The 27,742-nt window shown below is 45.3% G+C and overlaps 1 protein-coding gene across 7 annotated transcripts in view; it reads left to right on the forward strand.

Moving 5' to 3' along the window:
* BIN1 (bridging integrator 1) overlaps positions 1–27,742 on the forward strand; it is a 102,154-nt gene that overhangs the window by 29,145 nt on the left and 45,267 nt on the right. For all 7 annotated transcript variants that reach the window (XM_056348987.1, XM_056348986.1, XM_056348989.1 and 4 more), the window contains exons 2-5: positions 14,160–14,240; positions 21,324–21,378; positions 21,818–21,912; positions 23,766–23,861. In XM_056348987.1, coding sequence (XP_056204962.1) covers positions 14,160–14,240; positions 21,324–21,378; positions 21,818–21,912; positions 23,766–23,861 — 327 coding nt within the window. The remainder of the gene's footprint in view (positions 1–14,159; positions 14,241–21,323; positions 21,379–21,817; positions 21,913–23,765; positions 23,862–27,742) is intronic.

Here is a 27,742-nt window from a genome sequence, read left to right on the forward strand (position 1 = left end):
CTTTGTGAACATCATGAAAAACTTCTTGGCCATGTCTTTCTGGAGAGTTAACATTTGACTTCAGACAGTGCTAACAATTACTCAGGCAGAAAGGTCTGATGGCAAAAGCAGTGTCCAGAGAGGCAATCTGTATGAACAAGATGAACCCATTTCAGAGCAGCACTGGTGTTTAGAAAGTGGGTTTAGCTATCCATTATAGGGAAGGAGAGCTCCTGGGGCTGGCTCCTTCTTCATCTAAAATGGAGGTGCAAATGTACAATATGAAGGCAGAGGGACTTGATTACATCAGCCCCTTCAGAACTGCTCCATCACGTCAGCAGTCCACATGTCTTTGCATCTACCTTACCTTGTTTCTGAGTTCCTTGTCAGGAACAATTGGCTACCTGTGATGGATGGGTGGAAAAAGATTTGCTAGGAAGGCTTTTCTTTTACCATTCCTTTGCCTTTCTGTTTCTACTTCCCTCACTCCCTGCTCTTCAAGTTTGCATAACTACACTTACATAAACTGTGCTAGCAGTGTTTTACACTGTCACTTGATATTTGTTGAGTGAGCTGTGTCTTTTGTCTGCAGGAGACTTGGGGATTTTCAGTTCCATGTACTTTGCAGCCCTTCTGCCCTTTGCTATGCTGGACACGTGGTCCAGAGTCATTCTTGTTAGTGTGATAACACATTAATACTACAGCAGTTCTGAAGGACAAAACCCCAGGATTGGGATCCTGTAATCAAACAGACCTGGAAGAAGAAAGGACACTTACCTTGAAGCTGCATAAAATGAGCGATGGTGCAAAGCAGACCAAGTTTGCAGCTGCACTGGTGCAGTAGTTGGCAATCCTGGTTGCCTGGATTTGGGATTTTCTAGGACATGGTGTACAGGTGCAGGTGAGAGGGAGGAGTGGGTTTATCAGGACTCCTGTGAATGAAAGGTGCCAAGCTCTGCTAATCTGATGAATCTTATTTCAGTAGCTACTTATGGGATAGTAGTAAAATCCCAAAGTATTCCATGCAACTTCTATAAAGATATGAGTGGTAGATTTGTACTGCCTTTCTTGGAGGAAGATGGAACAGGAAGCTTTTTTGTTTCCATACCCCATCAGATAAAAGAGGTGTTTTGAGCCATTTCACAGTAGCTGCCTAATGTTCTCCTTGAAGTCTTTTTCAGCACGTTTTAAACAATCACCCCTGTCTTGTTTCCTGGACCTGTTTTTAATGCTGATGAATGTATGGAGCATAGCAAGAATAAAAGAAGTCTGAAGATCTTTTAACAGATCCCCTTCCAATTGATTTACAAAGTTTCCTCAGTGTGCCTTTTCCCTTCTCCTTTGCAAGTGACAGCTCACGTCCACTTGTTTGTAATATATTCAGCATCTGTCGACACCCTTCCAGCCTGGAGCTTGAGCAGAGAGCCATCTTGTCCAAGGCTGGTAACTGAGCTTGGAGGCTGCTGTCAAAAATAAAACCTGCTGAGCTTGAATCAGATCTGGTTATCTGAGAACTGGAAACTGCATGAAGGACAGAAGTGACTGAATTGATGATTAGGAGCACTTAATGCTTTGCCTTGGCTAGGAGATCTTGATATGAAGGTTTGAGAGGAGAGGAAGAACATGAAAAATTGCTTCCTTGAAGTGCTGTGTTTAAGGATTTAGCAAACAACAACAAAAGCTGAGGCTGTAGCATACAAAGGAGCCCTCTCTTTTGTGTTCCCCCTGCCTCTTTTTTTTTTTTTTTTTTAAAAAAAAAAAGGCAAAGCACCCTGAGATGCCTCTTGTACTCTCCAGCTTCATGTGCCAAATGATATACAGATGCAAGGCAACACAGGCGCACAGCAATCAATCCCTGTTGTCTGGTGCAAGTGTGGCAGAGCTGCAGCACAGCACCCTCTGCCCTGCGGTAACGTCAGCCTAGCTGGGCTCTCTGCTGGCCTTTACATCTTCTGCAGCTTAAGAAGAAGACACTTGAGAAGTCTGCACTGCCTTGTGTAGAGGACGCGGTTGTGATCAGCTGGGAAGATGGGGGCAGCTGAACTCATGTCATTGCCTCCTGTGGGAACACATACATGACTGGTAACATGGGGGTGGCATCCCCTTTCACACTGCTGGTAAATTCCTGCCTAATGCAGGCAGGACAGTGAAGTGTGGAAGGGCCCTTCCACAAATGGTGATACCAGGCAATGTGTCATTTGTAGTGTACCTGATACAGGTATGCTGGGGGTCCTTGTGCCCTTCACCTTTGATTTGTGCTTTTGTGAGAAGAGAGTGAAGCATTTTTGGTCTCACCTTTGGAGTGATGCTGCCAGGCCAACCAGGTGGTCTTGGCTTAGTTTTTCCATGGTATCTTCCCCCTAAAGATCTCCAAGTTCAGTGTCCATCTTGCTGGTAGCTAATAGAGCAAACCTGCCTGATGCGGGTGTGTTCACAGTAGCTGTTGGAAGGACAAGGCTTGTGCTTGGCAGCCTGTTCTTAGACTCTGAAGAAAATCTGGGGACTGGTCATATGACTTAAAAAACTGCTGATTTGTTCAGTCTTTTCAATGTTGACCTTTGAGAGGGTGCTACTGTAGGGTCTCATGAAAGAAGGCTTCCATATTGCCCATTTTAACAATCCCTGCAAGCATATTTTGGACTTTTCCTGGGACAGCTAATAAAAAATAAAAAACTACAGAGGATAACAAATAACATAATAACAGGGGAGCAATTCTGTTTGTGACTTTTTTTTTTTCCTTCCTAAAAAAGCCCCTGAAAAATAAACCAAAAAGCTTTATGTAACATTTTAGGTGGAACAATGTGCTTGTGAGTGTAACTTTTAAATATATCCCAGGGATATTGGGAAGACCTGAGTTTGTGGTTTGGGCGGTTTTGGTTTTGTATTGTTTTTCTGTTTGTTTGATTTTATTTATTTTCTTTAAAACTCAGCTGGATCCATTCAAAAGTACTATGAACAATTGTTTTCACTTAAAGTATTATCTGAAGTAAAAGCAAGGGAATGCATATAGAGCTCGCCTGTTTCTTCAAAGATCTTGTTATTTATAGGCTTTTTGCCAAAGCTGGTGCCACAAAAAATTGACTGAGCCCCTGGGCTTAGTGTACACTTGAATATCATCTGTATCTCTTTCCTTAATGAGTCTGTATGAGGCTGGAATTAGCAGATCAGCTGCACCGTACTTCCTGTGCCTTTTGGTTTAAAAACTCTGATTTGCAGAACAATTCCACTGCTGTTTTGTGGAAAGCCAAGAATCAACCCCTGAAACTTGCTGAGTTTTAGATATTATTGCATGGAGGAAGTAGTGGTGAGCCTTTGGAACAAGGTTAAGGACTATGAATGTTTTTAAAAGCATCTCTACTGGCTGGATATCTGTATAGCACTCATTAAACTATCTGGATGCCATCATGCTATGAGTCCTATATAAGAGGTATAGAAATAAACAATCTGTTCAGTTTCCTGGTGATATCCTGGGAATTTGGAGAAAATACTGAAGAGGACTGGGTCACTAGATGACCTTTCTGCATCAAAGCAAAAAAAATGCTCCCAAAATACCAACACTACACTGCTCCTTTAACCCATATGTATTGAAATACAGGCAAATTTCAGAAGTCTTTGGATCGTTTCACAGTTCAGATCCTTCTAATCTATAATGCAAGACTGTTCATACGGTAGTAGCAGGAAGCTGCTGGGGTGTTGCAGGGAGTAGATGGCTTCTGGAGGCAGGACGGCTAGGTGATAGGTTTAACTGTGGTCTCCTTCCTACTTGTCTAATGCTAGTCAAACAGCATTGGATATGAAGTACTTGTATAGTCAGGTTGGGAGGATGAAAAGGACTGACTGTCTTATAGTAACCTGAGAGTTACTCCTGCTGCAAGTATGAAGTTTTCAGAGAAAAGTGAGATAGAAGCTGTTGGCTTGTTGCTCTTGGAGTGCTTCAGGCAGCGTGGTGATTAAAGAAGCAAAGGAGTACTCGGACCTTCACTCAGAAGAGAAGAGGATCATGGAAATCAGTCAGAACCACCCCAATTCCTAACAAAACCCCAGTTGTCTAGTGGGTATTAGCTAAAATGCAAGTTGCAGCTGTGTCTTGTTTTTTATTTTTAAATGCACAAGCTTTGGACAGTTCATTCTAGTGTTCAGACCTGCTCCCAGGCTTCCCCATAAGTAGTCCAGAGTTACATGCAAAAGGGGGGGGGGGGGGGAGGGAGAAAACTGAATACACTTGGAGACTGGAGACTTCAGGGCTCTCAGTGGGTTTTTAACTTACTGTTTTCACTATATGACCACTTATTTCTAGATCATGAGGATTTGCCTGGTTCTGCCTTTATTTGGAGGATCTGTCTTTCTGAAAACTGGCTGGATAAGTTCTGAAGACTGACTGCATAAAATAAGTAGAAACACTTTGGATGTTGTTGGTATTATTCTGTATAATGTGCCGGAATATTACGGCTTTGCCTTCCATAACAGTCAGTGCTTATTAACATTGAGGAACCCATGAAAGGTTTTTCATGGACTCACCAATGTTAATAAATGCCGACAAACCTTCAGTGCAGCTGGTATAGTCTGTGGACAGATGAAACTCAATGATAGTCTGTGCACAAGTGCGTTACTACAGGTCTCTGGACTGTCCCTTCTCCAGTGTCTTTTGTTAGCAGCCACCTGCAGTGGTTCAGGTTGGTTGGGGTCCTGAAGTCTGGGTGAGTCGTACAGAAATATACATGTGTGAATATATGCAAGTTTAGAAAACTTGAGTAATGTGGGTACCTGCTCAGTGACTGTCATAGCATATAGGATTTTGCCTTAAAGGGGATGAGAGTGCCTACATACAGAACGTCAGCTCCTATCTTTGTTTGAAGCAGTTAGATTTAACTGCTTGAAGAACATGACTTGAACTTGCACAAAGGTGCTGCCTGTCCTGTATGCAACAGGTGGAAAGGCTGTGTAGGCAGTATGTCGTGAATTTTGGTGGTGAAGGAGAAACCTCCAACCTGGGTAGGTATTCAAGAACAAGCTTTCTGGAATTACTTTCCTGACTCAGGGGAGCAGGAAACAGAATAAGGCTGGCAAAATTATTCTCTCAATCCTCTGAAGTGGTCATACTTGATTTCTGAATAAGGAAATTTCAGCTTTCGGAGGAAAATGCTCTGCTCAGGAGGTGGTAGTCCTCAACAGACTCCTTCCTCTAAGAGGGAGGGGTTTTGCAAAGAAGTTTGTGCCAGCCAGGTGTGGAGCTTTTAGCCTGTCCCATTGTGCTACTCCTTTTCTTTCCTCCTTCTGCTTACTTCAGTTTTCTTATTGACAATATACTATAGTTAGAGACAGTGTTAGCAGATCCTGGTAATGAAGGCTTCCCTGACTGAGTGGCATTAAGGCAGAGAAATGTCAAAGCCCAATTTAGAAAAGTGATTTGATCACAGGGTGGAAATGGAAAGCAAAGTACTTGGTACCTCCCTCAGTAAAAATTGAGTACGTCAGAAGGGTGGGAATGGACAGGGGGAATCTGCTGCAGGCTCTACTCCAGAAACAGAGGCTCTTTATGCTGGTCCTCAGATGCTGGTCTTGCTGAGACAGGGAGTGAGTTCAGCAGATATATTGCAGATGCTGAGAGCAGTAGAAACAGAGGAAGAAGTAAGCAGGGTAGTGAAAACCATCCTAGCCTTTTTCCTAGTGTAGAAGATTCTGTAGGGATTCTGGCCCCATATCTAGGAGGGCTCTTTATCTTGGGCACAAGGCTTTACTCATGGACACAGGAATTTTGACTTGCAAAGCAAGACAGCAGTTCTTTAACAACAGCCTAGGATAGAGTTTCTTGAGCTTCAGGTGCAGCCCAAGGTTTGCTAGACTTGTGGAGTAGTATGAGAGGAATGTGAGTCTCTGGACCTTGGCCACTCCTTGCAATTTTGCTGCCTCTGTGTTGTGCCTCAACACCATTCCTTATCTTTAGGCTGTGGGGTGGACACGGGAGACTGACCAGTGTGCAGAGTTAAAATACCCAGAGCCTTCTCTCTCTCCACTTGTTGGCTGTCCTGGGCTGAACAAGTATGAAGGTTAGACCCAATTCTTCTCATTTCATTTACCTATGCTCTTAGGGCACTTGATAATGATATACTGTGTATAATGATGTAGTGTTTGATAACCAGTACTATGAGTGACGTGAATCCCTTGTTCGACAACCTGTAACTTGAGAAAAGCATCCTCAAAGGAAGCCAAGCACAGGAGGAAGCATCTTACGAGTAGAAGATTTCGCAAGCTTGCTCTGATTAGTCTTCATAGTGAATATCATTAAGTAATGTAAGTACCTTTACGGAACAGGGAACGCAAATACAAAAATTATGTCCTCCATGTCATAGTACTGATTAACATGTTTCTACATGTTTTTGTTTTTGAGATGTTTTAGTGCAGCAGCTAGCTGAGTCTTTGCATCCATTTATGGTGGATACTAGCTGCCTTGCCCCATGGAGAGAAACTGAACATGATAACTTAGATTTGCTTGAGGTCTTGGGTGAAGCACACAGCGCAGTTAGGCATAGCTTGTCCCCATAGGGCCATTGCTACGGGCTTGTATGTTGTAGTTGCTTCGAGGAAGGTCTCTGAGTTCAGAACGGGGTTGGCAACTGCTGCAGCCAAACAATCCTCTTTTTATGCTTTGTAGAAAAAGGGGTGCAACATGCAGCTTCGAAAATGGGACAGGTCCTTTGTGTACTCCCTTCTTGGGGATATTACTTATTACTGGTGATTTAGCCTTATGGATAAACTGACCATTGTTCCAAGCCACCAGACTTGAAATCAAGTCCTGCACCTGCTGTACTAATTTCTACATCTTGTCCTGCACCTGGCATGATCAGAAATAGGGGTGTATTCTTAAGATGCTGACTTCAGTGTGGTGACACTTGTTGCCATGAACTTTCTCTGAGCCTATTATGGGGAAGCAGGTTTCTCCAGGAAATAATCCAGGATAAGAAAGTGAAGCTCCTTTCTACCCTGCCCCCCCCCCCCCCCCCCCCCTTGACTATAGAATGAGGGAGAAAGACGAACCTTGTAAGGCAACCCAGTGTGAGTAATGTTAAACTCAAGAGGTGTGTCCTGAAGGTGCAGATCAGGGTGAGGCTGCTTTTTAGTAGCTGTCAGAATCAGCTGTTTGAGTTGAACCTTCAAGGCAATGCAGTGTGACTTTTGCTCTGACAGAAACTTTGCAATATAGTGCCATTTAGGGAAAGTGGCAGTGGCACATGTTTCTTTGACCATAGGCTATACATGCTGTTATTACCCAGTCATGCTTCAATGTATATTACACTTTGACTGTGGTATGGAGGAAGGAGTGAGGTCTTTTTGAGGAGGATGTTTATTCACAGTCAAAGTAGTTGACCTCCTGTTGCTGTCCTCTTCAGGATCTGAGAAGAATAGCTTTGAAATGTGGACTAGGATCAGTCTGGCTTAAATTACACCTGAAATGCTTGTCTTAACTTTTTAAAGTCTTTCATTAGCAAGGGATCTCCATGCAATCTATTGTGATGATGTAAATTCTTCACTACCAGCATATTTTTTGGGGATGTTATGAGACTTCAACACCCCAATGTGACCAGAAAATTATATTTTTAGGTGTTTGGGGTTTTTTTCCTTTTCAGGTTGGGTTTTAGAATATGGCTAAGCATGCACATCTCACATACTTCAATTAGAGGAACACCTGTGAAAATCAAATTTAATGTGTCTTGAGCTGAGCACTCAAAATTTGTCATCTCATCTCTGTACTGCTTTCACTGTTGCTAGCTGGAGGTGCCAGGGATAAATTTGTTAACTCTGTGACATGCTGAACAAACACTCCTCTTTACAGCTGGATGGATGTGACATTGGACATGGCTTTTCTAGGTCATTCAGGAAGTCTCTAACAAAATGCTGTATTGAACCCTGATTGCCCAGTGATGGAGGCAACGTCCTGTCTTTGCAGGATCTATTGAACCTTGTTAGCAAGTAAGAAGCAAACAAGAACTGCTCTGCGCCAAGTGTGACATTGCTTTTCCCATCTTCCAGTGATCTGAGGGTCTTGCTGATTGCTCAGCCACAGGAATAATTTCCTCAGTTTAAAATGAAGCGTTAATATGTTTGGAGTTTCTTCCTCTCCACCCCCATCCTCCTTTGTCCAATTCTTTCAAAGAAAGACTTAATTGTGCCAGGCTTGCATGAGGAAAGCCAGGCTGCCCCCAAAACCAGCTGAAAGGCAGGCATGGAGGGCAGGAGGATGTGCCCTGCTCCCAGAGAATGTCAGGAAGGAAGCAGGGCTCTCACTGCCACTCTTGCTTTTCTCCCCAAGCCTGAGTGCAAAACCCAAATTACTCCATGAGCATAAATCTACTTTGTTAAACAAGTCACAGTTCATTTGAGCAGAGAAGAAACCAGGCTTAATAAGATAAAAAAGCTTATGAAACTTCCTTTGTAAGTCAGGTGGCTTTGTGCTTTCTATCAGACTTGGACACTGTTTTCTTCTGCCCCTCTTCAGAGTACAACGTCTCCCGTGGAAGAACAGGCAGCAGCCTGAGATCAAAGGTTTATTTGTTCTGTTGCTAGTTGACCCATTGGCACATGCCAATTTGTTGCAATTCAAAATTAGTCACAGTATTTACTGGCTCTGTGCCCAGTTGGTAGTTGGAGATTATGCAGAGCTGGCAGACAAAGCAGAAGTCAGAGGCGTCGTTTACGAGGGGTGGAGAGGTCAGGAGATGGAGTGATTTAGGAGTATTGGGCTCGTATCAGTAAGATGTAACCACAGCCCCTTCTCCAGTACAGGGGGCAGTAAGATGTAGACCTGCAGGGCTCAGCTTCTCTGGCTGTGGGCTTAATGACTCCCTCTTCAGGGCTGGACCACCCTACCTTCAGATGTTTCTAACGCAGATTTAGCTCCTGTTTGGGATCCACAAGCTGCATTCATTTTTTGCCTTCCTACTTATCACTTATGTTCTATACACTGGTTGTTGGCCTGGGTGACCCATATTCTGTGAAAAGCAGAGTTTTATTAGGTTACTGGTTCACATAATGGGTCTATATGGGGTTTGCTGAGAATATTTGGGGTTTTAGGGCTTTTGTTGTGGCACTTAAATTTCAGAAGAGAGTAAGGGAAGGTGTTGAGCGATAACTGTGGATGCATTAAGCAACTGGCCTGTATTTCTCATATTACAAAGCATAAATGTGAATCTGTTACAGTTGCTTTTTAGAGCAAAGCAGAACTGCTACTTGTCTGATACTGCTTCTTGATGCTAGCTGCTGCTGCACTGCTGACAAGTATTTGTCCTTGATGGTGACTGCTGTTCTATGTCAGTTTGGTGGTCACAGGACTGATCTCAATTTCCTTAACATCCGGTGCTCAAAGCAGAGCACTAGAGAGAGACACTAAGCTAAGCAGTGTGTGAGGTTTGCCTTTCCAGGAATGCTTCCTCCAGTACACCTGGAAAAAAAAAAGAAGGTAAACTGCAGCCAGATACGGTGCTTCCTTTTGAGTCCTACAAAGCTGTGGTATTTAGGTAATGCCCACTCACCCTGTGAATCTTATGGTCTTGCCTCTGAGAAAAATCTGCAGCTTGGATTTCCTTAAGTAAACATTCCATTTTGCTGGGAAAAGTTGCTGTTTTTTAAAGGCTGTTTCATGCCTTTACTTCTGACCATTGCTAGCAGAATGGCGGGTCTCTGGTACAGAGGATTTCTGGATTTTTCTGTTACTTCTGTGTTATCTCACTTCTTAAAGTATAGCAATTCAAAGCTGACTGCAGATGGTTCTGCCTGCAACAGCAGATTACAAATACATCAATGACATGAGAGGAATGTGGTAATTTACTTGTTTGTTAATAGCATCTTGCCTCATAGGATCTTAAAGTGCTTTTAAAACTTCAGTCAAACTCTAAATCTCCTTGTTCCTTGCTGCTTTAATTCAAATACAGGGAAAACTGAGGCTCCGTGAGTAGAATTTGGCTGTGTCTGGAGATGCTGCAGTAGCTGGTCACTTGCTTGTGGTCCTAGTTCATAATAAACACAGAGCACCTGAATATCTAGCTAATTGTTGAAAGAGACTTGCTTTCTGAGCGACACTGGAAAATGATGTCCAGTGCCTGAGGCCAAAAAACATTGGCTAGGATCATACCCTCACCCTGCCATGGTGAGTCCATAGCAAGCCAAGACTGGAACCCACAGCAGTGCTGGAGGTCCCTCTGAAATCCATCCCACAAAGTGTTTTGTGGGATTCATACAAAGTATTACCCGCTTCACCCTTGCTTGCACTATCTTGAAATGGTCCCTATCTTTACGCAGAGCCAGGACGTCTCAGGTCAAGGGCAGTCCAAGGATCCTAGCCATGGTTGCTTCTTAATCTTTTAAATGCCATATCCATGCCTGGTGTGGTTTGCCTCCAGACAGCAGCTGACAGATCACACCATCTCTGATCCGCCTGAGATTTGGGAGCTGCAGCAAGGTCCTGACTCCTACCCTGGTAAATCTGCTCCATTAATAGCTATCAAAGAGCCTGAAGTTTCCATCCGAACTTTATCTGGCTTTGCAGTGAGCTGGGGGATTAAAGACCATTGCAAGGGAAGGGAGGGAGCAGCCATGGCTCACTCGGAATAGCCTGACCTATGACGGCACATACCAGCCTGGGGAGGGGAGTTGTCCTGTGAGCTCATGGGTTATTAGCAGTGAGCACAGACGTGCCTGCAGTCAGCAGCACACCCAGGGCCATCTGCTCCGTCCCTGGCTGGTTTAGGGGGTCCAGAGGGATGTGGTAGCACAACATGCCTGTACAGGTCTTTGATGGAGAGCTGGGAGCCGGCTCGAGGGCCAGCCTTGTGGAGCCGTCGTTTTATGCTGCTCAAGTGGTTTAGGGTTTGACCTCTGGGCTGTTTGTGTGGGGCAGATGTGTTTTGGAGTGAAAGCTGTATGAGAAGTTGTCCCCTGCCCTGCTGCAGCCAAGGGCTGTTGTCTCTCCACTGTCATAGCAAGTAATAAAGGGATCAGAGAGGGCTGTGTGGCTGGGACTCGCCTACAGGGCCAGCAGGTGTGGGGCACGTGCCTTCACCTACCACATTGGGGAACAGTATAGGAAGCAAGAGCAGGTTTTTTTAATGTAGCCAAGGATTCACTTCTCACAGCCTCTGTCTTGTAACTGGTTTTGTTTTCCTTGCCTTGTTCCACTGCTGGCATCCTCAAATCCTCTGTTTCGCGCACCCCATGTCACCACTGTGGAAAAATGTAGGGTTTCTTCCTGCACCCTCCCCCCCCATTCAGAGCTGCTCCTCAGCTCAGCATCACTATTGCAGCAGGAGTTTTTTCCTGAGAGATAGGCTGAGAGCTGGAGCCCCTTCCAGTGCCCAGCATTTTGCAGGACTTGTACAGAGCACCTCAGTAAGTGAATGTTCCCAGCTGGCCGGATGATCCCAGATTCAGAGTTCATGTGCCTCAAGGAGCAGTGGAACTGCAGATTAAGTTCTTGGACATGTGGCAGCCACGCACCTGCTTCCCACAATGAGCAGTCTGTGGGTGCTGCTCAGTGTTTTACACCAGGAAGCACTGTGACTACTGAGGCTGTTCTAAACCTTTGACCCTGGCGACATATTCTGGATTCTTCAGAGTTAAATGGTCTCCTTCCCTCCCCTCCAGGCTTGAAAGCATCAAGTCTCCTGACTAGCCATAAAAAGCTCCTTTATATCCCCAATTATTCTATTAATCTGCACACTGGGAACATCATTCTGTTTTGGAATCTGCAGCTTGTGTACTTTATTGTTATTGGTGATGGGTGCTACTGGTGTGATGGCTCTTTGGGCATCTAGGAAGTTACCCAGCAGGTGGGAAAACCATGCTCCATGAATCTGGTGGCCTAGGGGAGTACAGCTGAACACCAGGACTTTGAGCAGTGTCCTTCTGGGAGAGGTTCACCATACCACCTGATGAGAAAGATGAGACCATACTGAATCCCCCTCTCCGGCTGGTGTGGCAGAGGGATGTGTAGCCCCAGCAGCAGTGTTGCTGTGGCATGTGCTCCCCTTCACTGCGGCAGATGAGCAAAGGAGGCACCAGTGGCTGGCATACAGGACTCTGCCTGTCCGAACATTATTGCTGCTTCTGCTCTCCTGCAAGCTGTTACGTACCAAAGGTTTGAGAGGAAGAAGGGACTATTTGTGCTATATCCTGCTGTGTAGACAGGTTTACCCAGCATGTTAAGTGCTTGTAGCTGCGGTGTTTGTTGCTGTTGTGTCACTTGAGTTGCAGAAAGTTGTGCTTCTAACTCTGGAGGTTTTTGGTTCCGTCCTTGGTCACAAAGAAGGCATTCTTCATCTGTATGTGTCCTTTCCCCTCCTTTTGCTGACACTTGAATACCTCGGCGATTCCTGGAGATGAAGAGAGGCTGTTGGAACAGAGGGATGTTGAAAACCAGTGATTCCCTCCTAGGCATTCAATCCTAGCCTAAATAAGGGGACTTACTAGCCGGGTGCTGAATGACTGCACTGATATCATGTCTAGTGCCGGAGTCAGTTATTGTGGTCGGGGTGAGCTGGGAATATCTGTGTTTGTGTGGGAGAGGGGAACTGAGAGTATCCAAATAGACATAACACAAATGTCCTCCACCTTGGCAGTGTAAAGGATAAGTGGGCCAGTAGGTGCATTGGGAGTTGGACTAGATGAGTGTTGTAGGTGACTTCCAACGGAAAATACTCTGTTCTGCATTATGTTGCATGGACCTTTTCAATGCTATTTTGGGGACCAGACATGATAGTCTGATCCCTGCCCTACAGGGGAAAAGTCCTCTTTACATCCTCTGGGAAGGTCCGTGGGAAGCAGAGGAAGCTGGTTTGGGTGGCTGTTCCGGCTAACCCGCAATCTTTCAGAGTGGCTGGTGTGGGGACGCTTAATAGTGGCCTTCCTCTAGACCTGATGGCAGCAGCATGCACCTGCTTTTCCATCTTGGCCATCTTCCCCCCAGGAGGGGCTGACCAGGATGGCTGACATCTGTGGCTAAAGGACTGCTGTGCTCAGAAGAGCATGAGAGACTTCAGCTTTCCAGTGCTTTCTGCCTCTTGGGCAGTCATACCCTTGCCAGCTAGAGCTGCCTTGCTTCTCAGGGGGCTCCCTCAGCATCCTTTCTAGCTCACCTCGTGTTCCCCAGAACTTTCTCTGACTGAGGACCGGGTGGGCTTTCCTCTGTTTTATTGGACCTGCAAGATGAGGCTTTTTTTGGCATGGTCAGGTTTTCTTTTTGATTAACAAAAGATGTTGTAATTGAGCTTAACCAGCTACAGTTTACACTGTTCTATCCATGCTGGAGTTGCTTGGGGCCTGACAAGTAACTGCTGCCCTCCTCCACAGCTGCAGTTTGCCCACCCTTCTTGTGAGGGACCTGCCTTCCCACCCAGGAGATGAAATGCTGCTTTGTTCAGAGCCTGGGAGTGATCCATTTAGCTGCATGGTCATTAAGAGAGAAGGGTGATAAGGGAAGTAGTCTGATAAGGATTCCCCGCCCCCCCCCCCCCCCCCCCCTCCAGGCTGTGCGGAGCTGTGCTGTGCAGGGAGGTGGTGAGAGGAACAGGACTGGCTGCTGACACTCTCAGATGTGACGCTTAGACTGAGTGTCACATAGATTCATGGTGTAAGGTCCTCAACTGCTGTCAACAGCCAGCTCCTGCCCAGCATGTGCATAGTCAGAAAAGGTGAAAGGAAGGTGGGACTCCAGCTGCTCTACCTTCTCCCTCTAAGAAGGTCTTTGCATGGCCTTCTGTGTTTGAGGACACTAGCTATTCTGGGAGCAAAACCCCTCACCCTGTCTAGACCAGAGACTACTGTTAAATCGGGATAAGCGTAACTCGGGCATATTAGGGATGTGGTTTGTTTCTTGCTGGCCCAGGAGAATAAACAACTAGGTTGCTACTGCCTTGTCTGCAAGAAGCATTAGACCAGTGAAGGACAAACCTCAGTCATGCTCTTTGGTACAGTAAAGCGTAAGAGGTATGAGTTCATCCTGATTTGTCCTTAAGTCCTTTTTCAAATTACGAGTGTGTGGAGAAATATGCCAGATATTCTGATCGCAAGAACAAGGGAGAATTTTCAACTCTCCTTTCAGCCTCATGGGCAAAAACTTGAAAAAGTTTCTCTCTCTGCTTTGCTGCATCTGTGTTTGAAGTCTCCAATTTCTTTTCTTCTTTTTTCTGCAGGTCCTTCAGAAGCTTGGGAAAGCAGATGAAACAAAAGATGAGCAGTTTGAGCAGTGCGTGCAGAACTTCAACAAACAGCTGGTAAGATAACTGACGATACGTAATTAATTACACCCTGGGTTTCAGTATTAGCTTCCAGTCATCTGCTACAGTATGCAATTGAAGCCCGTTAAATTAAATGATGCTGTAGGCCTGTTGAAGTGACCCACAACTTGTTCACTTATGAGAAATTACGCTGCGTCTTCCAGTGTCCCTGTCATGGAGTCGGTGAGAGTGTATGCTGGAAAATAATACTTGTTCTCGACCCAAGTTTAGGAAAAAGAATGGCTCAACCAGACACTTTCTTTAGTTAGCAGCTGCTTCGTAATGTAGTTTTTCCTGCTGGGCTGGAAGCAGAGATAGAGCAACATTGTGTCTCTGAAAGAATAGATAGGATGGGAAACGGGTTAGAAATCAAAAATAAAATGGAAAAAAGGCAGTTTCTGTTTCCTAAGCGCAGTGGAGGGCAAAAGACAGAGAAGGCAAATGGTGATAAGAGAACATCTGGCTAAGATCTAAATCTGACGTCCTCCCCATCCTTGCACAATCACGGTGTCAGGCCTCAGTCATTAGTATTCCTTGCGTCTGCTTCATCCCTGTATTTTTAGCGCACAAAAATATTTTAACAGTGTAGCAATTTTTCCCCACCCTCCTACTTAGACAGCACTAGGTTTATGTTTTGAATTGGGTGTGTGGTGGGTTTATTTTTGTTGGTGATTGTTTTTATTGTTTGTTTGTGTTTTTTTAGACCTGGAGCTTTCAGCCACCCAGGGGAGGGGAAAACATCAGTTGCCTCAGGGGATTTGCACCCCGGTGCTTGGTGTTGGGGGAAGTCTCGCTAGTTTTGTGGCAGGGAATGCATGCCACGCTCAAGTAGTGCTGAAGAGATCTTTTACCCACTTTGTGCCCTGACATATTTAGGAAGTTTTTCTGGAGCTGTTAGCGGCAGCTGCATTGTGGCTGTTAAGACTCAGCAGATGCGGGTATGTGTTGCAAAACCAGCTGAGAAGGGATTCGCTACAGCTGAATATAATGAAAATCTTTCAGTCTGACTTTGACTTATGTCTCACTGGAGCTGACTGCAGATTCCTGGAGACTAACACTCATTCTTTTGGCAGCAATAGTAGCTGTTACTCTAGAAGTTCATGCAACATCTCTATAGCACGTCCACCAATGATACTGTCTTGTACAAAGGAATACAGTTTGGCTGCTTTCTGACAATGTGATGTTACCAGATGTGATTTTTCTGTATCATTTTTAAGTATCAGCAGTCAGGGAATAACCTTTTTAAAGGAGAAATACTGAAAAACTGAAATCTAGACTTCTTGGTCTGGTTGTCTGGGATGGCTTTTCAATTTCCAAAGCCACAAGTTCCAGTGGTGCACCAAGAAGCCTGTTAAAGAAGCACTGCCTCTGTACCCCTAAAACTGAATTTCTTTTCCTGTGTTGCAGGGGCAGGCCATGAACTAAATTCTCCAAGTAATTTGTCAAAGGAGCTGGAGGCTGCTCTGCATTGGTTGCTTGGGGGCTGTTGGTTTTGCTTTGGCCCTCAGTGTCTGTATTACTAAAATAAATGCAAGAAATGGCTGTTTTACCAGGGTTAACCATTTATGTTATTTAGGGTTAATAACATAATATGTTATTTAGGGTTAACCATAAATATGAGTTAGCTGGATTGTTAGGGTATCCAGGGCTGAGGAGTTGTTGTGCCAAGCAGACTAGGGAAAAAATGTCAGCTATAGGTGCGTATACATATACTTATAAATATATGTAAGTGTGTATATATATGTGTGATATCTGCGTGTATGATAGCTATGTATGAGATTTCTGTGGCCTTTCCTTAAAAAATTTGCTCCAGTGGGAAATGTAAGTCTGGAGGAAAGCTGATCTTTTGCTGCAGGCTTGTGACAGAACAGTTCTCCTGTGGAACTGGCTGGGCTGTGACCAGGCAGCAGCCTTGTTTGCTGCTTGATCAGAGGTTCCTCTGGCTCTTAAAGACTCTGTTGGGCAGCTTTGACACACGTGTCAGCTGCGTGTGGGCTGTCAGTGAGTGGAGAGCAAGTCTAAAACTCGCTTATTTTCAGCCATGGCATCTTGTGGTTCTTTCAGACGGTGGTTGAGTGGGCATAAGGGAAAGCGTTGCACTTGCCAGCTCTCTGCCCATTCAGGTTCATTTACGAGCACTACTGAGGTCTCTGAATGGTAGGAGCTTTTTATCTCAAACAGATGGATTTGCTGTGTGACAAATGAGCTGGACGCAGCCATGCTTCTGCAGGGCTACAGGGCTCACCTGTGTCCCTTGAAGGTTGAACAAGCAGCACAACTGGACCTCAGACTCCCTCATGACAGATTATCTTTGGTAATTAACCTCCCAAAAAGTTCATTTGAAGGCTCCCCGCTCCTTCCCTTTCCTGGTGTCGCTTGTGTTCAGGCACCAGCACAAGGGTCTTGTCTTCGAAATTGTCCTCACAGACCAGGGAGCAAGAGGTCTGCTGCAAAGGTGCAACACAGCCCCTGCCTGAGGCGTGCCAGGCTTTGGCATCTCTTCCCCTGCATCTGAAATACTCACTGGTGAGACAGAGAGTGGTAGGCTGGTGGCAGCCTTTACACCTGGCACAACGTTGTGTTTCTGCCTGGCAGAGTGGCTGGGTTTTGAATACCCTTCATGAGCTGTCACTCATGTGGAAGTTCTGAGTTGGTTTAAAGTGTTTCACACCAAACACATGAGAGGCAAGCTGCTGCTGGCACAGGCTGCATCCTTCTCTGCCCGTACCCCATGGTGTTCAGCACAGCCTCAGCCTGCAGGGCAGGCAGCGTGGACTTAATCTTTGCTCTTGTGGTGTCGGTTTGGCTGTGGACCATTACAGTCAGTAGCTCAGAGAGAGACTTCCTTTCTAGACAAGAACCCTTCATGCCCAGCAGTTCCCATTGCAGCCCAACGTAGCAAAACAAGTTGAACAGCTTGCCTGGTACCCTGGGGTGAGAGCTTCTCACCAGTTCATGGTTTGTGTCTTAATAGCTCTGAAGTTTTTCTGAGTAGGGGGCTTACCTGGAGCTGATGTTTCAGTTCTGGCCCCCTCAACCTGCTAATTCCACAGTCTGCTCTTCCAGCCTTATATTAATCTAATATGGAGCAGGACATTACCTGCCCCTCTCAGGTGCAGAACATCCTTCCTGATAATAAAAATCCTTCCCATCAGAACTCCAAAACCAGGGAGGTTATGTAAAGAAGGGATTGCAGTCTAATATTAGGATAAAATAATTTTTCTTGTAGACTGGGGGGAAAAAATGTTTTGGGAAACCTGTTTGCTACCAAGAAACAGCTCTATGGAAAGTCACATACTTAGCTAGGGCTCGGTGAAAGGTATTGTAAATAACAACCCCCCAACAAAACAAGAAAGTACAAAAAAAGATACAAAAGCACTCTTGTGTTTTTCTGTCACAGAACTATAAGTAATAGGTGGTTCTTTAGGTCTTCTGAAGGAGAGCTCTTCCACCCTCCCAAGCACAGCACATCTATTTTTAAAGGTGCATCTTCCTGTGCATAGTGTCCTTCGTATTACCCCTGCTTATGTTATAGGCTCACAGGGTTGAATTACACTGTGATTGCAAGTATGGCAATATCTGTTCAAACAAGATGACGCTTGTGTGTTTGAGTAGAACAACTTATTGTGGTCACTTCTATATTAGGACACAGTGCCATTGTCCCTGTGCAAAGGTTTTCATTCAGTTTGTTAGTGCAGGGATGAGAAATGCATGTGGGCTTCAGAACTGGCACTGATCTTTCATTTTTGTCCTAGTTTTACTTTCCTTCTGTGGAGTTTTTTTTTTTTTGTGTGTGTATATATATACACACACACACACACAATTTCTTCTTTATGTTCTTGCAATTTAAAAATTACTGTGTTATTAGGGTGTTTTTTTTAACATCTTTAGATTCAACCATACCTCTATAACTTCCCTCTGCACACCCTTAAACTCTTCAATAACTGGGAAGTGGATTAATTTTCCAGATTCCAGTTTAACTCTCTTCCTTACCTTTTTTACCTTTGAGTTCAGGAAGCATGTCTTAAATGTGCACTCAAGGGTGTTGAAAGCTTCTGTTTTGTATAGTGTTTGACAGCGTCTGACTGCATTGTGAGAGGTGTTTATACAGAATTGTGGCTGTGCTTGACAGCTTGCTGTAGCCTGCTTGAAGAAAGCAGGTGCTGCAGGCACAGAGAGAAGGCAGTTGCCAGAGTTTCTTGGGAAAGCATTAATGCTTAAAATAATAAAAAGAAATGCTTGTAGCAAGTGAGGGAGCTGCTTCACTAGTGGACAAGAAATAAAGCAATGGAAATGGCAAAGAAGGACTTGGATGGGAAGCCTAGGTGCCCAGGGGAGCTGAGGAAATGGGATTCATGGCAAAACTGTGCACATGGGCCTGTCTTTGAAAATCTTTCTGCCTGGAGATCTTGCAGGCTGTAAAGTCGATTCACTCTCCCTGGCAGGCTCGGTACTTTTAAGAGACTTGGGTAGTCCCATAGTCGTAGAGATCAGCTGTAACTCTGACTTTAAACATCAGAAAGATGTGACTGAGAGAGACCACTCCAGCTGCAGGATGCAGCGCTTCACGTCGGCTGACCACACGTTGCAGAGGGAGAGGTGTTGAGGTTGATTGTGCATTGCTGCAGTTGCACGCTTCAGTACTCAGGCCCTGACTTGCAGGTTTTTCAGGTGGTCTATCTAAAAGTCTTGTTTTGATGTTTAATTGCAATGCTGGTGTAGCTTTGAGGATACTTTTGTCCCCATGACTTTGGGACTGCATATCAAGACTTGAAGGGTTCATGTGTCCGGGTTGTCATGGGCTGCTTTGGCAGGACTCAGGCAAGTATAGGCACAATTTAATAGGTGGTTTCTGATTTTTAGGTGCTATAAATTTCAGAGTTACCATTCTAGATATAGCAGTGCCCCAGTGTGTGGTGGGGCAGGTTCTGCAGAGGACCTTCCCTGCTGATTAGTTTCTGATAACCTGGAAGTTGTGTTCAAATTTATTGTTTTTAGGAATGACTACAGCTGCAGAGTGACAATGTATTCATCGGAGGGATTTTGCATGGTATTGTCTTCTGTACCATTTTCTCTTGTGTTCTGACATCTCATCTTGCCTGTTCCAATCTGTGATTTCTAGCACAGACCAATTCTAGGCAGACAGCACTGCTTTCCTCTAAGACTTTCTTGCTTTCTGCATTGGGCATGAGCAAAGATATGTTACATCTTGACTGAACTGCTGCTTTTCAGCTCTGCCTCCCTGATGGTCCTCTGTGTGTGTGTGCGCGCTCTTTGATTACTCTTGTACCTCTTCCCTGGTGGTTTTTGATTGCGCTGTTAGGAAAGTCTGATCTGCCCAGGTTTCCACATTCACCTTAAGTCAACAAAAAGCTCTACATTTGTTTGCTCTGTGTTTTAAGAACTCCTAGGACTTTTGCAGCTGATGTGGTCATTATTTCTTCCCTCTTGTACTCGCTTTGGATCAGTTCCCAATGTTTCTCCAGACTAGGAGTCTGCTTTTCTTTTATAAAAGTAGCCAGCTCTTTCCCTTGTTTCCTTTGTTGATGGCAGGAAAAGAACAAGTGTGAACTTATCCAGAACTTTCGAGGCAAGGGAAACAAATTGGGCCATAGTATTGGAAGCAGATGTATTTCTCCACAAAGCTGTGCTAGCGCTGCCACTTCAACAGCTGGGCAGATTTAGCCTCTGCTTAGAGAGCGCAGCTGCACTGAAAGCACAAAGGATCACAGCGTGAGCCCAGTTGGGGAAAGAGGTGCTGGGGAGGGCTGATGGGAAGCATCTGCTTTTGAAGCTAGTAGCTCTGAGACAGCTGTCAGAGATGTCCTGCGAGCTCCTTGTCTCTGGAGTTGTCTTCAGCTGTCAAAATTCATTATGCTGGCCCCCCACCCCCAATGGGACTCAAACTGGGAAAGAGGAGGAGGAATTGCAGCAGGCTGTGAGGAAGGTGTGAGGTGTAGTTGTTGCTTTCCTGTGTTCTTGTTTTACAGCTAATTTGGGGGGTAGTGAGGATCCAGTGAGATTCTACAGAGTAAGAGAAATCCTCTTATAACAGAGGTCTTTGTCTCTCAACTTCTTTCTGTACTTGCATACTCCAGAGGTTATCTGCACAGACACCCTCAACGTTAGCTCCTTCCCTTGCTTTGATATGCTTTGCGATGGTGCTGGTCAGCTTCTCAAGCCTTGCTTTTCTCTTAATTTCATTTTTGTTTGTATAATGTCACTGCCTGGGTTTGGGAGTATTTCCCTGTCAGCTTCGCTCCACTGTCGATGATATATGGTATGGTAGAGGGGAGGTGTGCCTGAGTATGCTTATTCTAGTGCAGGAGACCGGTCATTTGGGGGGTGCATGTATGTGTGAATGTCTGGACCAACCTTGCTGTAAAAATCTCCACAACCCTTTCTAATCTAGGTTTTTGTATTGTGCTCAGCTGGGTCATATGAAGGCTCAAATTGGCAAGATTCCACCCATCTTCTGGTTTTAAGTCTTTGTTTCCTAGTGAGTGAGATCTGCTGCTGTCAGGCCACCTCCACGGTGAAGCTAAAGAAAAAGATGACTAACTCTGTATTTGCAAGCCATGTTTGGGCAGGTCAGAGGTCCTTTGTACCTGCTTTGCACTGGGGTTTTGGTTTGCAGTGTAGCAGGAGAAACTGGTGAGTTAAACCAGTACAAAATAAAGCAATTGCTTCTATCTTCTATATCCTACAGACTCCCTTTAGTTACACTTGTTGCATAGACCCACTTGCCCATGGTTTATAAACTAACTGTTGCCCTTAAGATCCTCTCTAGCTGGGTCTGGGGTATCTGGTCTCTGGGAAGAGCAGATCAGTTTTACCCACATGGAGTTACTTGGTACTTTGGTGGTATTGTTGGCCAAACATGCCTGCAGGTGTCTGGCTGTGGGCTTACCAAGTCAGGGCTGTGTGGTCTCCCTGTTAATATTTGTTTCATGTGGCCATAGGTCTGGTGTGTAGCTCATCTGCAGGACCCTTTTTCTTTATTTAGAAATGCTTGATGACTCCTTCTTACATTCTCTTTATATGAGAGAATAACTGATGGTCTTCTCCCTGTGTTCACAGTCTGAAGGCACAAGGCTACAGAAGGACCTCCGAACTTACTTGGCTTCTGTAAAAGGTAAGGTCTGCATGAGCAGGGGATCGTTTCCCATGCTGTGAGGTTTCTGCAGCCATCCCCTTCCTGTGTTTCTGCAGGTGTAAGTTGTAGGAAAGGTCGGCCTCGTCTGGGTGGGTGATCTTTTGGAATCCTTCAGGTCCAGCTGGGACGGAAAGGGGTTGTGCTTGTATGCCAAATGAGTGGTACTGTTTTAGCATGTAGGCTCTTGCATGTTCTGCTAGGAGAGGATGAACACAAAGGGTTTGATGCGACTGCATCCTTGGTTCCTTTCTCCCTCTGGTGACCTTGGTGATCTCTGTTATCAAGGGTCAGGCATTCTGTAAGGAGCAACTTAGCATTTGTTATAACCCTTCTGTGTCTCCATTCCTCAGGATGAGAGTTAAACTATGAGGGACACACTATTTCATTCTTTCTGACATGGTTCTCTCTTCTTTCCTAGCCATGCATGAGGCCTCCAAGAAGCTGACGGAGTGTTTGCAGGAAGTTTATGAGCCGGATTGGCCTGGGAGAGATGACACAAATAAAATAGCAGAGGTAAGACTGTCCAGAATGTGGGGTCACCAGACTTGGTCTGTCGGTGGAAATGAGCTTTGGAAGCTGTGTCAGTGCACCACATTTCTTTAGGCATATGACTTTACAGAATAATTGGAAAGACAAACTCAGCATTGGGAAGAAGGGAAAGCTGACAGGATGTGTCCTGCATTTTTGTCTGTGTGGGATATGGTCCCCAGATGCTTGACTGCTACACAGAGCCCATATGCTTATGCCCACAACAGATTTGTTCCCCCAACAGTGGCTAAACAAGGGTGGAAGATGCCAAAAGAGAGTTAGTAGGGTCAACTGGATGTATTGCTTATGCTCTGTGCAAGAGAAAGGGCAAGCTAAATCTATGGCCAAAGCATGGTCAGAGCAGCCGCTGTGTAGCTGCAACAACTTCACAGCGGTACCACCAGCTGCCTTATTTTAATTGCCAACTTGTTTTGCTGAGCCATGTGTCACCCCAGCCTGCTTTTCTTCTCATCCCTGGGTGAGGTAATACCTGCCCAACTTGCCCAGATGTTTTCTGTGGAGCTTAGGGCACAGCCTGTCTTTTGACAGCTGGGATGCCCCATGGCATGTGTGTGTGGTGGGTCCAGCTGGATGCAGGCACCCTCTGCTCTCTTGCTCAGCTGTTCTGCTGAGCAGCAGCTGTGGCAGTTCAGTACTGTGGATCCATCCACCGTGAGGCTGCAGGACTGGGCTTATCTGCAGCTGTTGGTGGTGTTGGAGCAGTGGGGAAAGGGAGAGCAGGATTTTTCCTTCCCCTGCTTTCCCCTGCAGAAAATCTCACCTGAAATAACATCTGCATCTTACCCAGGAAATACTGACTTCAAAGCAGATAAATAATAATAAAAAAAATCTGAACATTTCCAGGTCAGTTCCTTCATTAACATGGAAACTTTCCATTAGGAAGTAATGTTGCAGTAAGTAATGGAATTGTAGATCAGCTGGTTGGGCTTCGTATTCTCTGTTGGCCTTGTTTCTTCCTGAGCCACTGCGGTGTGTCCTGGGAGACTGTCCCTCCAGAGGGTTTGAGCCAGAGGTGTCAAAGGGAGCATGAATCCCAAGAACTAACTGTAGCTGCTCTGAGGGTCTGCAGGAATATTTTCAGCCCTCCACCTCCCCCTTTTAATGCCTTTGTATTTTTCTCAATAAAAGACAAGTAGGAGAAAAGTGTTATTCCTGGGGGGGGGGGAGGAATTCCTACATAAAACGGGAATTTGTCCCGAATATTTTAGCCAAAATTGTTTGCTCAAGTGGAAAAACAGGAGAGGGGGTAATTTCCACTTAATGCAAGGTGTTGATGGGAAGTTACTGTGCCTGAGATAAGATCAAGGATAAAATGTGCACAGGTTAGAGTGCAAGCCTTGGATGTGACCTCCATCAGGCTGTGGTGTGAGAGCTGAAGACTGCTGGAATAGCTTTCTGCTATTGTTCATTATCCTCCAGAAAGCTGTGATGTAAAGGAAAAGCAGAAAATGGTGCCAAGTAGCGTCAGGTGTCCCATTTTTGTGGCTGCTGGGAGAAGAAGGTAAAGCCAGCCTGATGTTCATCTTCCCTTCCACTGTATGGACTTGAGCACTGCAGGGGAAAGGACAGGCCTTCAAAGGAAGGTCCATGAAGGGTGCTGGAGAGGTCACCTGAATTAACAGCATCAGACTTCTCTGTTTCTGGCATGACAGAAATTAGTTTTCAACTAATTTCTCTGCTCCTTAGTTTTTCCAAATAAATTACTATTTTTTTTTTTAAGAGCTCTGGGGGACTGAAACTGTTTTCTGGAGCACTCATGGAGGAAAAAAAGAAACGTAGGGCTCTGTTCTTAATAGCGCATTACTTTTGTTTTTCAGAACAATGATCTCCTCTGGACGGATTTCCATCAGAAGCTGGTGGATCAGGCACTTCTGACCATGGATACATACCTTGGCCAATTTCCAGATATTAAAGTAAGATTATTTTAAAACCTTTTGATCTAGAGAGTCACAGCAGATGAAACCTCATAAGAATCAGCTTTGTGTATCCTCATCTTCTTTAGGGGGATGTGTGTGCTGTGCTGTGCTGCTTGCAAGCTCTCCTTTCTGAGCAGCCAAGATCTTTGCAGCTCTGTTGTGTGAAATGTTACGTTCTCCATTTGGGCTTAAAACGAGAGTGAAGAATCCAGTGGAAAGATGCTGAAGGGAAAGCATAAGTGTGAAAGAGGAGGATCCTTAAAATTCCCTATTGTATCGGAGTGCGGGAGGGCAGTGTCAGCAATAACTCAAACTCTCTTGTCTTTTTGGTGCTCTGTTTTTTTAACTTCCTTGTAAGCACAAAGCATTGAGGAAACAGTTAGTGGCAAATGTGCTTTGTAAGTAGAGGTTGGTGTGAAAGGCGGATTTCTGTGTGTTCCCTGAAGTCCTGTTGTGTATTTAACCAGCTTTTTACAGGGAATGGGGTGGGGGTGGGGGCGGGGGATGCTGGATAGGTGTCTTTTTGGGAGAGATTGTATCTGAGGGCCTGTGAGCTTCCCTTCCCCCACAGTTCTCTCCTCTCTATTAGTTCTGAGAAGGTTATGCAGGAAATGTCTTCACCATATGGAAGCACTAGTAATGATATCACCATATGGGAAGTATCAGCTTGGCTGCTTCCCAGTGAAAACAACCCTTTCCCACCACATGTCTCTTAAAACGTTTGTCAATATTTGTTGCTTCAGGAGGATCGTGCTGTATCAGAGGGGGGCAGGTCACAGGCTTGTAAAATGAGCCCTGAACAGCAATGGCCTTGCCTCCTGGGCTTCTTGTTTTTGCTTCATTTTTCCATCCTTTTCTGTCCCTGGAAGTCTGAAGTAGGGAAGTACAAAGAGGCTTGCTACTGCTTTCCAGCCATTCGAGGCTGTAGAGCTGGTAGCTCGCTGTGGTGTGATGCCATGCGCCTCAACTAGCAGTGCAGAGGCTCATGTCCTGGTTCCCAAGCTGAAGGCTTAATTTTGGGCTTGCTGCAGACACAGACTTCTGCACTGCTTCCAGCCAAATCGCATTTTACCAGCCTTGTTGGCTGTGCGCTGGGTCACCTCAGGGTGTTACTGGTTTCCATGCTGAGTATCTTTGGGGTTTCTTAACTCTGCTGGGGTTCTGCTGAGGTTTTGTGGTGACGTTTTAAAAGGAGTACAAGACCGGGACCACACAAATTCCACCAAAACTCAAGGCGTTAGGCACTGAGCTCCCATGGATCCTTTTTGGCTTCTGAATGGGCCACTGAGGTGTTTATTACTAATGTTCCTTTCTCAGTCTTCAGATGATGCTCTAGAAAATGGGAAGCCAAAGCAATTTAATGCAGAATTTAAGTAACATTTTGAAGAGATCTCTACTTGCCTTTGCTTCCCTTCCTATAATGAGTGAGAATTTGGCATTCTGTTGGTTCCTACGATAAAATATGGTTATATTTCACAAGACTTGGCTATTTTTTAAAAAAATTCACTTTCACTGGTATGAATTTAAATAGTTTGTTATGTTTTTACTGGTAATTCAGTTGGATGGATCATCCTTCTTACCCCAAAGCAACGAGAAGTGCTCAAATCAAGTATGTTTTCTTCAACTGGTAGAAACTCCTTGGACTGCTATTGTTGAAGGTTGCTACAGTTGTAAAGAAGTGTAGCTTCACATAACGAATTACAGTTCTTGAGGTTGGCAGGCAAAAAAACCCAATGTCTTACGTAATTTACAGAATATTTGAGTTGTTTTTTGTGGTTGTGGTAATAGTTTTCTGTGTGGTTTTTTTCTTTTCTGTAAAAACGCTTTTTCTGATATTCCTGGAACTCTGGCATTACTGTGATAATGAAAGATGATTTATGGAGAGAAGATGGTTTTAATTTAGTTGTGTCAAGACCTGCTTTTTGTTAACAACCCAGAAGTTCAGATGTGTGATGAGTTAGATCACGCATTCATTATTTTTTGTTAAATTCTGACATATTCTGAATCCTTCATTTGAGGGCCTGGAAAAATTCCCTTGAATTTTTTGGACTTGCAACAGGATCCATGGCAGGAATGTGAAGACATAGCATTCCTTTAGTGAGGAACTTTTATTAGTTAAAAGAGTGAGTGAATGTTAAATGTTGGGTGGGGAGGGGTGAACAAAGCCCTTTCTATCTTTTCTAACTTGAAAAACGGGAATGCAAGAAGTACTTTATCCTTTCTTTGCAGGTCAGTATCAGGTCAGTCCTTCTTGGAGTAGGAGTCTTGCATAATCTTGTAATATTTCTGAGAGTTTTTGGTTGACGTTGCAGAGTACGCAATGAGAGCACAGGTCTCTGCAGTAAGCCTAGAGAAGATAAATCATAACCAAGGTTCTGAATAGCTGTGGAATTGGTGATTTCGTGCCTTGCATTGAAACTAGTGCCCTGTTCGTACTAGGGTTTAAAACCAAATATCAGTAAAGGGGGGGGGGGAGGGAATATGTTGTGTTCTGGCATTTTTTTGTTTGGTGGTGTTTGTTGGGGTTTTTTTGGTTTTTTTGGTTTTTTTTTAAAGGAGGCTTAAATTAAGATGGATTTGTTGCAAAGCTGTAAACTCTGTTGGAGTTCAGGTTTTGCCTTCAGATAGCAGTGGGTAGCTGCAGCTATCCTGGAGTCATACAAGGAAGCTACCCTGCAGCCTCCCAGGACCGGGCTAAGTCCCATTACTGCCATCACAGGCAGCCCTGTGGCCAGTGGACTGTGGGGGAAGGAAAGCTCACAGGACATCACTCAAACCCAGGACCCTGCAGACAGATGAGGACTCCAGGAGGACTGGGACGCAGTGTATCTGTACCTTGCAGCACTTCCATGCACTCTAGTAGAAATGTGAGAGTGGGGCGTAGATGACGAAGCAGCTAAAAAGGGCAGGAGTGACCTTGTTGGTGAGATGGGATGACGTGGAATCAAAGTCCCTGGAAGAGGGCAGGAAATCTTGAAGTGGCTGTTTGCCATGTCAGAGGGGGGCAAAACTCCAGCTATCTCTACCAGTCTGACCTAGGGGAAGAATTCTGTCTCTTAAATCCCAGATTTGGTCATGTGTTTTATCTCTGTGTGTGTGTAAAATGCATTAATTAGCATCTCAGAGATCGTCATGCTGCTGGAAGCCCCCTCCGACATCCTGTTTCTGTGCCTGGCTGGCAGCATGATGTCTGGGAGGTGCCTTCTAGTGATCTCGACTGTGGGGTGGCTCAGCTTCTTCATGGTTCTTGTCTTGGAGTGACCTGAGTGCTTTGAAATCAGTTTGGGTGTGCGTGTGGCTGAGATCCTGCGGATGCACTGTGACTCAGAGCTGCACCAGTGTTTGCTGAGTGCAGAGGAGTGTGTGTGGGAGACACGCGAACTGCTCCCAGCTGGTCTGGCAGAAGGGTCAGCCCTGAGTGCAGCTGTGCAGCTTATCTGCAGGAGCCTAAGGGGAGGAGACCGCACGTCCCTGCCAAGAGCAGTGGAGGGGGGGAATTTGCTTTTGCAAGTAAATTCCAATGCTGATTCTTTGTCTTGCACCTTCAATTTTCCTGGGGGCTGTGGTTGGTTAGAAACCCTCCGAGCTCCTTGCCGTGCCTTTTCACTCCAGTTCTCCAGCCTATCTCTAGACCGCTGATCACTGATGCTGGACCAGGCTCTCTGAGCTGGGGGGTGGGTCAGGCTGGGAAGACTTGTGCTCCAACCCGGATAGTTTGGGGTGTTTGTAGAGAGTGTGGGAGGCGAGGGTCTAAGGGGGACGGATCGTTCTTAAAACAGGGCAGCCCAAAGGGCCTGAGCCTTGCTGAGGTGAAACTCTGCTGGGGGAACAAGTCTGACACACCTCAGATGAAGGGTAATGGAGGATCAGGCCACAGG

This window comes from Falco biarmicus, chromosome 8 (assembly GCF_023638135.1).
Source record: "Falco biarmicus isolate bFalBia1 chromosome 8, bFalBia1.pri, whole genome shotgun sequence".
Classification (NCBI taxonomy): domain Eukaryota; kingdom Metazoa; phylum Chordata; class Aves; order Falconiformes; family Falconidae; genus Falco; species Falco biarmicus.